General features: G+C 48.1%; 1 protein-coding gene across 1 annotated transcript; it reads right to left on the bottom strand.

Moving 5' to 3' along the window:
* Nucleotides 1-1336: 1336 nt before the first annotated feature.
* Nucleotides 1337-13279, bottom strand: GUCA1B (guanylate cyclase activator 1B). Its single transcript, XM_006069194.3, has 4 exons — nt 12335-13279; nt 4744-4893; nt 3269-3389; nt 1337-2417 (listed from the first exon to the last, which is right to left on the bottom strand). Exons 1-4 carry the CDS (start codon nt 12548-12550, stop codon nt 2290-2292), a joined length of 615 nt encoding a protein of 204 aa, XP_006069256.1. The 5' UTR covers nt 12551-13279; the 3' UTR covers nt 1337-2289.
* Nucleotides 13280-14850: the final 1571 nt, after the last annotated feature.

Here is a 14850-nt window from a genome sequence, read left to right as displayed (position 1 = left end):
TCCCAGGACTCCAGTGGGACCCTGCAGATCTGGTGGCTGCAGCCTTCAGCTGGGTACTGTCACATGCCCGTCCTGCCCCCAGCATCCCAGAGCCTACTAGAGTGGTCTGTGTTGATTCATTCCTCCCTTCAACAAGCGTTTCTCGAACAGCTACTTATATTAATGCTAGATGTTACACGTGCAAAGAAGAGGACAGTTCGCATCCTCAAGAAACTCACAGCATCCTTATCAAACAATATGCCAAGAGAAGTTATGATACTATAGACACTCCACCTTAATCCATTGGGAATCTGTATTTATTCAGAAGTGATTGCATAACACCCTCATTCTTCCCCTGCTGGCCCCTCAGTGCCACGTGGTACCACATGGTACCCCATAGGATTGCGACTCATTGTTAATGGCAAGTGTGCCGACCATCCCTCATCTAACCTAAATCCCTCTTACCACAGTGTGACCTGACACCCGTTGGGAAGTGGAACAGTCTCTTACAGGGGCCCTCTCCCCATTCTTTGCACACTCCAGCTTTAGGAACACCTGACCAAGACCCCGGGGAGAGACACAGGCTGGAGTAGTTGTGATCACTTTTTTCAGAGATGCTCTTTCCTTCTGAACTTTGAGTCTTCACTTCAGCTGGGTGTGGGGGAGGTTCTGGAGGCAAATGAAAATCCAAGGGGGTGGAAGGGAGCAAACAAGGGGAAAGTAGGGGGTGGAGCCCCAGCCTGCAGAGAGCCCCCTGGGATGGAAGGGAGGGGGCATTTCGTTCACCCCGGTCCTGTCCATCTCGGGGACTGCTCTAGATTGGAAGTCAGCTGGGGCCGGAGCACAAACATGGAGGGAAAGTGGAGCTCAATGCCAGGGGCAAAAGGGAGTTGACATTTCTGCTTCTTCTCTTGGTGGCTGCCTCTGGGAAATGCTGGAGGTCAGAGCTGGGAGGGTATCTGGATAGAATTGGGACATTTCCCCAGCCTCATTCACATACCAGCTTCATGATTTGGGGCATATCTGTGTCCCAGCTGGGTTACTATTCTTTTTTAATTGACTATTTTTTTAACCTTACATGTATTTCTACCGTTAACTTTATGTGGATATCATGCCCATGAAATCACAGGATCTACAAATTAGTTTTATTCTTCATATTTCAACACAGAAACATATCTATTTACATGGGTTTCTTTTTTGAGTTCCTCAGTACCACCCCCTGCAACCAGAGTGACTGCCATTTTTTTTTTTCCTTTATTTTTTGGCTGCACTGCATGGCTTATAGGATCTTAGTTCCTGACCAGGGATTGAATCCAAGCCCTCAGCAGTGAAAGTGCAGAGTCCTAACTCATGGATTGCCAGAGGGACCGCCTTTTAATCTAGTTTCTGTATGGAGGCTGCACATAGAGTTTGTATAACAAAAAGAATCCCATATCTAAAAAAGTAATAATCTGAAAACTGCTTGTTGAGTCCAGCCTGCTCATGGTGCAGACAAAACATCTAGGTCAGGGGAAAGAAATGCCCGCTGCGGGTCACACAGGAGTTGGAGGCAGAGCCTGTTCTAGAACCCAGGTTGGCAGGCCCCAGTTCTCCCCAGAGATAGAAGAAAGGTTCCTCCATCCTTTAAGGAGACATACTTGGCTTGTGGGCTTGTGATGGCGAATTGTGGAGGGTCCATTCTGGGGGTGGGGGTTGGAGAGCTGAGTAAGGGATGAGGGGTAGGGAGTGGGGGAGGAGGGTTGGAAGAGGAGCAGCACCAGGGCAGAGCTGAAACAGCCCCTTTAAGCACAATCTACCCCCTCCAAGGGCAGGAAGAACAGTCCTCGGGATCCTGGGGAGATGTAATTGTTATCCATCCCTTCTCCCCAGTTCCTGTTCTTCAGAGTCAACACCTGCCAGCCCCACCCTTCTACTAGTCAGTTTCACACTGTGTGGGCCTTTTCATTGCTAATTTCGTCTATGGAACCCCTACCACTAGATCTCTGTGCTTCCAACTAAGAACCATGTAGGAATCTGTGGGAACCCCACAGTCACCTAGCAAGGCATAGCTTTCCCAGAAGCAGCTGAAGGGGGACAGGAAGCCAAGTCCCTTCAGTACCCCATGAATCCTCCTAATGGACCAGCCCTGTTGGCCATGTCAGACTAATGACCCCTGCCCTCCCCCACTCAGCCCCACCCCCTGCAAGGGGATGCCAGGAAGTTCAAGCCAGGATAAGTGTGGGCATAAGCAGGTTGAACCAGGGACCCTCCCCCTGCTCTGGAAAGCTGGTGAGCCTGGAGTCTTGGAGGGCTCCCAGGGCCTCAGAGCCCTCAGAACATGGCACTTTTCCGCCTCTGCTGAGAGATCCAGCTACTGGGGTTCAGATCCATCTGCAGCATCTTCATCACCCACTTGTCACGACGGGCACCTTCAACGAACTCATTCAGGGACAGCTGGCCTGTGCAACGGGTAGGAAAGACAGTCATGCCAGGTCGGGGAATGGCAGAAGTGGGGTGGGGATGTACACAGATGAGCCTGCAGTCTCAGGGCCTAAGCTTGGGCTTTCCTCCAGGAGTGTCCTGGAACCTCCAAGGGTTTCTTCAAGGGACTTGCTTTGCAAATGAATTCAAGTTTTACTCTTGCACATGGGACCCTTAAAATGTTTTTGAGGGCTCTTCTGGGTGTGTTCCCAGACAACTGCTTCTTTGCACAGCCTGGGGCTGGGGCGCTGAGCTACAGCGATGAGAGTCCAAGTACATGACCCCATTTACTCCTTTCAGTTATTCTTATTCCCATTTTCCAGGTGAGGAAACTGAGATCAGGCTGAGAGGGTACATGAAGCATCCTGGTCTGCCTGACTCCACGGCACTTGCCTGGCAACTCCAGTAGGAGTTTTAATCCCTCTTACAAGCCTCACGGGGCTTCCCCAGTGGCTCAGCGGTAAATAATCCACCTGCAATGCAGGAGACACAGGAGATGCTGGTTCGATCCCTGGGTCGTGAAGATCCCCTGGAGGAGGGCATGGGAAGTCACTCCAATATTCTTGCCTGGAGAATCCCCATGGACAGAGGAGCCTGGCGGGCTACAGTCCATAGGGTCGCAAAGAGTCGGACACGACTGAAGTGACTTAGCCACGCATGCACAAGCCTCACGTGCTAGTGACATTTTTGTTATTTTATGATCTCTTCTCCACACCCATCTCACTGCCGGGAAGTGAAGGGCCTAGTCTAAGGTGACGTGGAGAAAGTGGGGTGACCCAGGATGGGGAGCCCCCTGCCCCTGCCCCACCATCGTCTCTGCTCCAGTTACCATCTCCATTTTTATCCACCAGAAGGAAGATCCTGTCCACGATCTCCTCGGGTGTGAGCAGCTTGCCTTGCTGCTCGGCCTCCATCTCCACACTGCAGGCTTTCTTCAGCTTGTAGATGGACTGTGGGAGGGAAGCCAGTGATATCCCAGAGACCCTGCATGCTCTGCCCCCACCCCACCCCCCACCACAACCCACGTCCCTCGGCACCTTGTCCTCAGCACTGCCCCCCAGCCTGTACATCTGAGGATCACGGAACCCAGGTCCAAACTAAAAGTGACCTGTGTTAAGGCCGTTTCCTCAGGGTTTCATGGCCTAATTTCCACCGAGGAGTTCCTGGCTTCACCCACTGCCCCATTCCCACGCCGTTGGTGTTTCCACTGTGAGCGTCAGAGCTGACACCCAAAACCTCTAACGAAGGCACAGGGATGGCCTAACCTCCACTTTTCAGCAGAAGACATGGAGATTTCAGAATATTTGTGGGTCTGTGTGACGTGTATGTGTGTGAGACAGGATGATGGGAGACACAGGTGTTGGACTGGAGGGAAAAGCACAGGTGTCTCGTTCGCCCTGTTTCCGGCAACGAGGCAACATTTAGAAGTGAAAAGGGGCACAGACAGACAGACATGAGGAGTATCCTCAGGCCTTGGCTGGGGCTCGCCTAGGACAGAGGTGTGCACGGGGGGTCCCCACGGCCTCTCTGCCCAGCACAGGACGTGGCACGAACGAGGATCCACTACAGGCAGCCCAGCATCTCCCGGTGATGAACTTGGGCAAACCACACAACCTCCACGGGCCGATCTCCTTTTCTGTAAAATGGACCAACGTCTCCCTCCTCAGAGTGAAGTTCTGGAGAGTAAGAGGCTAATGAGGGTTTCTTGCAGAGTCTGAGCCAGAGCACTTTTTCCCCTTGCTCATTCTTGCTAGTAGTCAATCAGCTTTGTTGATCTTTCCAGAGAACCTACTTTTGCTTTCGTTGACTTTCCTTGTGCATTTGTGTTCTGTTTTGTTAATTTCCATTCTTTATTAATTCTTTTCTTTTGCTTTCTTTGGCCTTACTTTTCTTTTCTTTTTTTTAATTTGTTGAGATGACTTCTTGGATCATTGATTTTCATTTCAGTTTCTCTTATTTTCTAGTATATACATTTTAAGGCTACAGATGTTTCTGTAAGCTCAGCTTTAAGCTGCATTCCAAAGTTTTGTTATGTTAGTATCATTACTCAGTTCATGATATTTTGTGTGTGTGTGATACTATTTTTTTGATTCATGGAGTATTAGGAAGTAGCCTGATTTTCAAACAGATGGGGATTTTCTCATTCTCCTTTTGTAACTGATCTCCAGCTTAATTTCATGGTGGTTGGAAAGCACACTCTGAATGATTCCAGTGCCCCTTCCCACCCCCAGGCCCAGGGGCCCCCCTTCAGCATCCAGCGTGCCCAGGTGCCCGCCCCGCCCCCACCCCTCAGCAGACACTGACCTCCACGATGTCCAGCAGCTCCTGGCGGTCGATGCAGCCATTGCGGTCCTTGTCGTAGATCTTGAAGGTCCACTTGAGCTTGTGCTCCAGGGTGCCCCTCAGCACAAGGTTCAGGGCTGCCACGTATTCCAGGAAGTCAATGGTGTTGTCCTGCATTGGGGGTGGGAGCTGTGAGGCTCCCTTCAGCCCCCCACCCCGTCTCCTGGGAGCACTGGCGGGAACTCTATTCCAGGCGACCATCCCTGAAACTCAGGGCTTGGCCTCCCCGGTGCATGCATCTGTGCTTGTGGTGTTCTCTGCCCTGGGATCCATTCTCAGTCTCCATGATCACCCAGTCCTGCCTGTCCTTCAAGGCTCAGCTCAATGGTCCCCTCCTCCAGGAAGCCTTCCTTCTCACACCACTTCAGCCACAGTGACCGCCCTCTCCCTCTTCTGACACTCCCAGCTGTTGTTGTTTTAGTAGCTAAAATAGTCAATCCTAAAGGAAATCAACCCTGAATATTCACTGGAAGGACTGATGCTAAAGCTGACGCTCCAAGACTTTGGCCACCTGATGTGAAGAGCCGACTCACTGGAAAAGACCCTGATGCCCCAAAGATTGAAGGCAAGAGGAGAAGGGGGTGACAGAGGATAAGATGGTTGGATGGCATTGCTGACTCAATGGACATGATTTTGAGCAAACTCTGGAAGACAGTGAGGGATAGGGAATCCTGGTGGGCTACAGTCCTTGGGGTTGCAAAGAGTCGGACATGACTTAGTGACTGAACCACAACAACATGGACCGTGGCTCACCAGGCTCCTCTGTCCGTGGGGTTTCCCAGCAAGAATACTAGAGTGGGTTGCCATTTCCTTCTCCAGGGGATCTTTCCCTGGAGGGGATCCCCGGCCCAGGGATCCAACCCCCATCTTCTGCATTGGCAGGCGGATTCTTTACCACTGACCACCAGGAAAGCCCAGCACCTACCATCTCTTCTACCCTTAACTGCTCTGTACGTGTGTCTCATTCTCTAGCAGCAGTCTATCCTCCAGGAGAAAGGAGAGGGGTTTACACTGCTTCTGTTTCTCCTCCACGCCTAGTACGATGCAACTTCTGCCCAGAGTCTCATAACTATTTACAAATTTATAAAGAAATGATTGACTTAAGTCTGAATATAAGACTAACATAGTTTTGAAAGGAGATTAGAAAGCAGGACCTCACATATTTCAAGGTTGGGATCTCAGCTCTCCAAATAAAAAATTGGGATCATCAGCTCCCCAGGAGCATCTGTCATTCCCATGACTTTGTAATCAGAATGGCATCACTAGCCCAGAGCCCCTCTGTCCCACTGGGTCCGGCCAAGTGGGAGCCTCAACCCCTGTTCAAGGGGTGCCTGGGTGGGCAAGGTGTGGACAACAGGAGAATACAGCCCCACATGAGGGAAACAGCAAACGCTTAAGGAAAAACCAAGAAAATAAAACACACCTACCTCAACACCTCCAGAGTTTAAATCAACATCCTTTATATAATTCCTCTGGTCCTCCATACTCCTCACTGTGTAAATATTAACCTATAGTTTTAGTTACTGGATTTTTATTTTAAAATTTCCCATGCCTTCAAAATGATTTAAAATAATACCTTTTTCTTTTTTTGAGGAGTACTGGGCAGTCCCTCTTGTTGAACATGGTTTTGATATTTTATATTACACAATGAACATCTTGTGCATACGTATTTTTTCTTATGTCTTTGGTAATTCCTGTAGGGCAGATTCTTAGCAATTGCTATTTGTTCTGTTTCCCCCCACCCCCACTAGTCTTTAATGCACTATTTTTGTAGGTATATAAGCTCTATGAATTTTTAAATTGATGTGTAGTTGATGCGCCATATAAGTTCTGCTGCTGCTGCTGTGAAGTCACTTCAGTCGTGTCCGACTCTGTGCGACCCCACAGATGGCAGCCCACCAGGCTCCGCCGTCCCTGGGATTCTCCAGGCAAGAACACTGGAGTGGGCTGCCATTTCCTTCTCCAATGCATGAAAGTGAAAGTGAAGTCGCTCAGTAAGTGTCCAACTCTTCGTGACCCCATGGACTACAGCCTACCAGACTCCTCCGTCCATGTTGTTTAGTCATTAAGTTGTCGTACTCTTTTTCGACTCCATGGACTCTAGCCCACCAGGCTCCTCTGTCCATGGGATTCCCCAGGGGAGAATATGGGAGAGGGTTGCCATTTCCTTCTCCCAGGGGATCTTCCCAACCCCGGAATGGAACCCAAGTCTCCTGCACTGATAGGCAGATTCTTTACCACCGAGCCATAGGGGAAGCTCCTAGATAGTGATTCATAATTTTTAAAAGATTATACTCTATTTGGTGTTCTTATATTGGCTATATTCCCTGTGTTATACAATATATCCTTGTAGCTTATTTATGTAATAGTTTGTACCTCCTAATCTCCTACACCTGAATTGCCCCTACCTCCTTGTTCTACAAGATTGTATCACATGTGTAGACACATGTAGATACTTAGATACCAGTAACTCTCAACACAAAGAACCTCTCTTGTGTTACCTCTCAAAGGTCACATCTTTCTCCCAACCGTAACACTTGGCAACCGCTGTTTTGTTCTCCATCAATAATATTTTCACTCTGAAAAGAGTATAAAAATAGAATCATAGGCGGGGAGGGTGGGAATTAAAAAAAAAATAGAATGATATAGTGTGTAACTTTCTTTCACTCAGCACAGTGCCCTGTAGACTCATCTCAGTCACTGTAAGCATCAGCAGTTCCTTTTTTTTTAATTGCCGAATGGTGCGCCATTGTATGAATCGTCCCTGGTTTGCTTTCTGTTTGCCCATTGAAGGTAATTTGGCTTATTTCCTGTTTTTTTTTTTTTTTTTCCCCCAGCTTTATTGAAGTATAATCGCACAATAGCCTTTTAAAGAACACTGTGTAAGTTGAAGGCATACAATGTGGTAATTGGTTGTCCTTTAAAAGACTATTTTCATTAGTAATTATTATTTGTCAGGCTTTCTAAACATAGATCTTAGGTTTCTTTTCATTGGCCATTCCCTGGGGTGCATGGGATCAAACCTGCACCCTGTGCATTGGGAGCATGGATGGAGTCTTAACCACTGGATCACCAGGGAAGTCCCTTAGGTTTCTTTTAAAATAAGAATTCAGTTAGAAAATTATGCAAACTGGACCATTTGTTTGACATACACCATCTCCCTCAGGTCTGTTATCCCCATTTCATGGATGAGGACACTGAGGTTTATAATAAGTTGCCCAAGAAATTCCCACCCAGCAAGTGACAGTCTTTCAAGCTACATGCCTTCTGCAGTTCATCAGGCTGGAAGAAATTTCTTACTCCATGCAAGGTTTATTACTGTTTAAAAAATGAGCCTGGTGGCTAGCACCAAGGGGAGTAAAACACACAAACAAACCCCAAATCACCAGCAAATTTCTACTCTTCAGCTCTCTAGATTTCCCCCTCATTCTTTGTCTAGAACTTTCTGTTCTCACAACATCTTGTCTCAACATGATACGGCTTCCACAATGACCCCTCACCTTACGTGAGTCTCAGTGTGGAGCAGCCCTTTCCTGACAAGTGATCTCATGTGTAAGTTTACTTCAAACCCCAGGCCCAGTTCTGGGAAGCTCCCAGCAGGGGCGATGCTCATCCACCGCGCACGTGCTCTCGTCAGCTTCAATTACCCACAGAGGCTGAAGATGACGGAAACGCCTGTCTACTCAAGAGCTGGAGCAGAAGTGACAAGCGTGTGATCTGCTCTGTGGGATTACCTGCCTCGTTTCTCCCTGAACTGGCGGCATTTGTGAACCAGCCCTGACCTCCCCCTAGCATTCGTTACATAAGGACCCTGAAGGACATCTGACCTTCATCCTTCCTTTTCCTCCATCCAAAGTATTACAGGAAGCACCAGAGACGGTGTTACTACCTCCACCAGGAGGGAGCATAGCAGCAGAGACCAGGTGCCCCTACCTCCTTGCTACCACAAAACTCTGTTTTCACCACCACAGATCTTGACCTGTGAGCTAAATCTAAGAGCTCTTTTGATTTTATCTGCCCCAGAAATCTCAGACCAATTGCCTGGAAATGACACTTGCTGATTATAAAGGTTGTTCTGAGGTGGGAAGTGGAGTCAGGCAGGAGTTTGGAGACAAAGACTAAGTGGGAAAAGAAAAGGAAGAAGGCTTAGCTCCTGACAGAGGAGCTGAAAATACCTGCTAGGAGAGCTCTTCCTTACAGCAGGAGGCCAACTAATAAATAGAGAAGGGACAGTGGAGATGGAAAATTATCAGTGGATGCCAAACCTAGGGGCTGATCATTGGATGAGCAATAGGAAGTTTACTTAGTCTCAAAAGTATTAATACCTCCTTATAAGATGCTTATTAATTACAAAGAAGAAATAGTCACTTTACAGTGGTAAAATCCGGCAGACACCACATAGCTAAATGATCAAAGGGACAAACCAACATCACGTGCCCTCTGATGTCACATGCTCAGAAGCACATAGCATCTCTTCCGGGGCATTAATTTCTGCCAGAAGTGTAACCTGCATCTCATCACAAGGCAACACAGGGTAAAACCAGATCATTGACTTGCGGTCTTCAAAAATGTCAGAGTCAAATAAGATAAAGAAAAGCTGAGACTAAAGGATCCAAAGGGCATCAGGTCCGGGGCAGGGGGTGGGGGTGGCGGGGAAGGGAAGGGATGGACAAATTGGGAGATTAGGATTGACATATATACAATACCATGTATAAAAGAGATAACTAGTGGGAACCACTATAAAGCATAGGAAGCTCAGCTTGGTGCTCTGTGATGACCTAGAGGGGTGGGATGGGGGTGGAGTGCAAGGGAGGCTCAAGAGGGAGGGGATACATGTATACGTATGGCTGATTCACTTCATTGTACAGCAGAAACTAACATAACATTGTAAAGCAATTATACTCCAATTTTTAAAAAAAGGCTAAGGGGGAGATAGGACATTAAATGCAATGTGTGATCAAACTTAAAAAATAAAGGTTGTAATAGATGTCATCAGGACAGTCAACCAAACATGAATATAGATTGTCAATTAGATAACAGAACTTATTATTGTTGAATTTCCTGAGTTTGATCATTTATTAGGTTAAGAGAATGCCCTTGGTTTTAGAAAATACATACTAAAATACTTGGGGTAAAAGGGTGTGATGTCTATATAATTCTCTCTATAAAATACATATATTTATATGCATAATATACACATATATGAATACATTGTGTACATATATGTATACATGTATATATATATATATAATACATCACACAGAGAAAATAGTAAAGCAAATGAGTCAAATGTAAACAATTGGGGAATTTTGATAAATTGTAAATGGAAATTACTTGCACTATCCTTATAATTTTTCTGTAAAGTTAATGTCACCAAGATTAAAAAGTTATTTTAAAGATGACTGATGAATATTATATGCTAACTTAGAAGAAATGAGGTATAAGAGGTTGCAGCTGTTTTATTTCCAGGGGCCTCATAATCCCTTTGAAATCTTGAATTGTTATTATATTGAATTTTAAATGAATTTGAAGAAAATTGATAAATTCATGGGTGTGAACCTTGTCACATACTACCTGATATATTTGTTTACTTTTCTTCTGACATTCAACACTTCAAAAAATTCATTTTCTCTCTTAAACAGCCCAATACACTGCCTTCTGGGCAGAACGCTTGCCTGGGATGCAGGACCCCTGAGTTTAAGATCTTGGACAAATCAGTTCACTGAATTTGGAGTATCCCTTTCAGGGCTGCTGCTGACTCAGAGACGTCTGTAGAAGGAACTTTGGGAAGGCTCAGTTGAGATCTGGAGTTAAGGTTCACCTCCAAGGTTTTTGTTGCCGCGATGATGCGGACCCCGCCCTACCGCCCCCTACAGGCGCAGAGGAGATGTGCACGGACAGTACCAGGGCAGAAAGAAGAAAAGCGTTAGTGGCTCAGTCATGTCCGATTCTTTGCGACCGCGTGGACTGTAGCCCGCCAGGCTCCTCTGTCCATGGAGCTCTCCAGGCAAGAATACTGGAGTGGGTAGCCATTCCCTTCTCCAGGGGCAGAGTGGGAACTAAGAAGCGTTCCCAGTGACTCACTCTGAAAAGTGAAGCTCTCCTTCTACACAGAAGTGGGGTATCTACCGCTTTTTCCAGATTAATTATCTAGGTCAAACCCACTGGCCCCTCAATTTGAAGGAGTGAGACAGGGGTTTGAGGCAAACTTAATGGTTTAAAGGCCTGTGGAGGCACTGGACTGGATGGCCTTAAATAACGAAGGGGTTTCAATGTTTAAGGGCTTTCCTGGTGGCTCACATAGTAAAGAATCTGCCTGTAAAGCAGGAGACCTGGGCTGGATCCCTGGGTCAGAAAGATCCCCTGGAAAAGGGAATGGTAACACTCTTCAGTATTCTTGCCTCGAGAATTCCATGGACAGAAGAGCCTGGTGGGCTTACAGTCCATGGGGCCATAGTCGGACAGGACTGAGTGACTTTCACTTTTACTTTTTTCTATGTTTAAATTCAATTCCCAGGTGTGCATTTATAAAATATATTATCTTCTTAGCTCCTGGTGCCAACCAAGGACTTGTAGAAACTCTGTGGATGAATGATTTCATGGAATCTCCCACGGGCTTCCCTGTGGCTCAGATGGTAAAGCGTCTGCTCGCAATGCGGGAGACCCAGGTTCGTATACCTGGGTCAGGAAGATCCCCTGGAGAAGGAAATGGCAACCCACTACAGTACTCTTGCCTGAAAAACTCCTGAGGAGCCTGGTAGGCGACAGTCCATGGAGTCGCAAAGAGTCGGACACAACTGAGCAAATTCACTTTTCTTTTTTCTTTCCATGGCTTGAAGAGCAGAAAGGGACTTCTGCAGTAATCCTCCAACCTCCAAGTCCAGGAAGGAGCCTCCTCCAGTGTTCTGGGCGGGAAGAGGTGATCTATCTCAGTTAGAAGGTGGCTCAGAGGTTAAAGCGTCTGCCTGCAATGCAGGAGACCTGGGTTCGATACTTGGGTCGGGAAGATCCCCTGGAGAAGGAAATGGCAACCCACTTCAGGTATTCTTGCCTGGAGAATCCCATGGACGGAGGAGCCCTCGGTGGGCTACAGTCCACGGGACAAAGAGTCGGACACGACTGAGCGACTTCACTTTCAGCAAAGGGGCACTCATAGGCTGTGCCAAGATAGCTCCGCCCATTAAACACCTTATCTTTAGACCAAGGGGAGCCCTGATGGATGCGGAAAAACCATGTCCTGTGACTGCAGAGTCCTGTCCATAAATACACGTAGAGAGGACCTTGGGTCTTTCTGCAGAACCTCCCTTCAGCTCTCAGGAAGAGGACAAGTCAGATGAAAGCGGAGAAATGGAAAGAAAAGATGGGAAGGAAGAATGATGGGAGAGAGAGAAGAGTTTGGAGGAAGAGTGAGACAGAAAAGGCGAGAGAGGATGGAGATGAAAGAAGAGCGGAGGCCGAGCAGGAGGGCTGGCGAACGGAGCTCCCACTGAGGGTGCTCCTTTAGCCAAGGATGAGCCCTGAGCTCTCGCTTCCCCCCCTTGGGGCACCTTACCCCATTCGTGTCAAAGGCTCGGAACATGCCCTCTACGTATTGGGTGGCCTCCTCGTTGTCCGGGACCTTGAAGAAGCGCTTGAACTCGTGCATGAAGAGCGTGCCGCTGGGGCACTCCTCCAGGAACTTCTTGTACCACTCCTGAAGCTGCGCCGCGTCCACCGCACCGACTGCGCCGTTCTCCTCCGCCTCCTCCCAGCTGAACTGCTGCCCCATCCTGGCCCCAGGACGGCAGGGAGCAGAGCCTGTGCCTCCTGCTGAGACGCTGCCGACCTATTCCTTAGGCGAGGGCCCTCTTCCCACCTTTCCTCTGCTCTGCCAGCCTCTTCATCATCTCCTGGTCAACCGAACGGGACGGGCAGTGGAGGGGGTTGGCTGCGAGGGGGCGGGACCAGGCCAGCTAAGTGCCTTAAGATTAGAAGATTCCCCTGGAAGGTGTGACCTCCAGTCGGCTAAGCTCCCCTAGCCTCAGCCCTCCCTTCAGTCTGGTCAACCACTCAAGTAAGCTGTCCAGTAGATTCTGAAAAGGGAGAAGGGGCGGAAACAGAGGCAAGCAGATGGAGGGGGGAATTGGGAAGGCAGGCTGGGACCCTTCCATCTTACGCATGGGCCCTGGCACTTTCGGAAGGGCACCATGCAGCTCCAGGGAGGCCCACCTTGGAGACACAGGAGACTCTGATATCCAGAGAAGATGCAAGTACAACTTCTAGCCCATAAAACAGAACTGCTGGTGAGCAGGGGCTGGCCCTCCACTTGGTCTAGTGAGAAGCAGCAGGATCTATGATGTGAAGGACTCTGGGTGAGCAGCTCTGTCCTCACATTGTCGGTTCCCAGCACCAGGGGTCCCCGACCTCTGGGATCTAATGCCCAATGATCTGAGGTGGAGCCAATGCAACAATAATAGAAATAAAGTGCACAATAGATGTAATGCGCTTGAATCATCCCCAAACCATTCCCTGTCCCCAGTCTGTGGAAGAATTCAGTTCAGTTCAGTTCAGTCGCTCAGTCGTGTCTGACTCCTCGCGACCCCATGAATCGCAGCACGCCAGGCCTCCCTGTCCATCACCAACTCCTGGAGTTCACTCAAACTCACGTCCATCGAGTCGGTGATGCCATCCAGCCATCTCATCCTCTGTCGTCCCCTTCTCCTCCTGCCCCCAATCCCTCCCAGCATCAGAGTCTTTTCCAATGAGTCAACTCTTCACATGAGGTGGCCAAAATACTGGAGTTTCAGCTTTAGCATCATTCCTTCCAAAGAAATCCCAGGGCTGATCTCCTTCCGAATGGACTGGTTGGATCTCCTTGCAGTCCAAGGGACTCTCAAGAGTCTTCTCCAACACCACAGTTCAAAAGCATCAATTCTTCGGCGCTCAGCCTTCTTCACAGTCCAACTCTAACATCCATACATGACCGTAGGAAAAACCATAGCCTTGACTAGACGGACCTTTGTTGGCAAAGTAATGTCTCTGCTTTTCAATATGCTATCTAGGTTGGTCATAACTTTTCTTCCAAGGAGTAAGCATCTTTTAATTTCATGGCTGCAGTCACCATCTGCAGTGATTTTGGAGCCCCCAAAAATAAAGTCTGACACTATTTCCATTGTTTCCCCATCTATTTCCCATGAAGTGATGGGACCGGATGCCATGATCTTAGTTTTCTGAATGTTGAGCTTTAAGCCAACTTTTTCACTCTCCTCTTTCACTTTCATCAAGAGGCTTTTTAGTTCCTCTTCACTTTCTGTCATAAGGGTGGTGTCATCTGCATATCTGAGGTTACTGATATTTCTTCTGGAAATCTTGATTCCAGCTTGTGCTTCTTGCCTTCTATGAAAACAGTCCCTGGTGCCAAGAAGGCTGGGGACCACCGTCCAGCACAATACCTGAAGCTCCTTTACAGGCCAGACCCTTGAGTCTTAACCCATAACCCAGGGGAAGCTTGCAGTCTTAACTACTGGACTACCAGGGAAGTCCCTCCTCTTATCCCAGAGATGATTATTCCACCACCCTTCCAGTCCTTCAAACTTCCTCTCACTCCCACATTCAGCTGATGACCTTGTCACATCCTTCACTTCACAGAGAAGATGCATCAGACACATCTCTTTGCACCTGCGCTCACACATCTGGCCTCTCTTCCTGGTTCGATGGGCACAGAGTCCCGTCCCCACTTCTCCACTGTCAGCTCCTCTGCTTGGTTTCTAGCTGTCACCTCCCTTTGCCCAACCAAGCACTGCAAGTCCACAGCCATCCCTTTCTCTTCTGCACCCTCCACGTATCCTGTGCTAATGGATCATTCCCATCTGTAGACGTGGCTCAACATTACCCCTCAAACAAAATAAGACAAAAATTCCTCCTTGACCCCACAATCAGAGGCCACCTGTGATTTTCTGGGGCCTACTTTTCCCTTCATGGGTTATAAGATAAATATTGATAATTAAATAGTAAATAATTAAGTATTAAAAGTGCTATTTTGGGACTTCCCTGGTGGTCCAGTGGTTGGGAGTCCACCTGCCAATGCAG

This window comes from Bubalus bubalis, chromosome 2 (genome assembly GCF_019923935.1).
Source record: "Bubalus bubalis isolate 160015118507 breed Murrah chromosome 2, NDDB_SH_1, whole genome shotgun sequence".
Classification (NCBI taxonomy): Eukaryota; Metazoa; Chordata; class Mammalia; order Artiodactyla; family Bovidae; genus Bubalus; species Bubalus bubalis.
Note: the sequence above shows the minus strand (reverse complement) of the source record. Positions and strands in the feature narration are given on the sequence as shown.

Excerpts from the sequence above, each read along its gene's own strand:
- GUCA1B (XM_006069194.3), bottom strand. The coding sequence starts at position 12,550 with ATGGGGCAGCAGTTCAGCTGGGAGGAGGCGGAGGAGAACGGCGCAGTC. Across the intron at positions 4,894-12,334 it reads GAGCCTTTGACACGAATGGG|GACAACACCATTGACTTCCT; the intron begins GTAAGGTGCCCC and ends CCCCCAATGCAG. Across the intron at positions 2,418-3,268 it reads GGTGGATAAAAATGGAGATG|GCCAGCTGTCCCTGAATGAG; the intron begins GTAACTGGAGCA and ends CCCGTTGCACAG.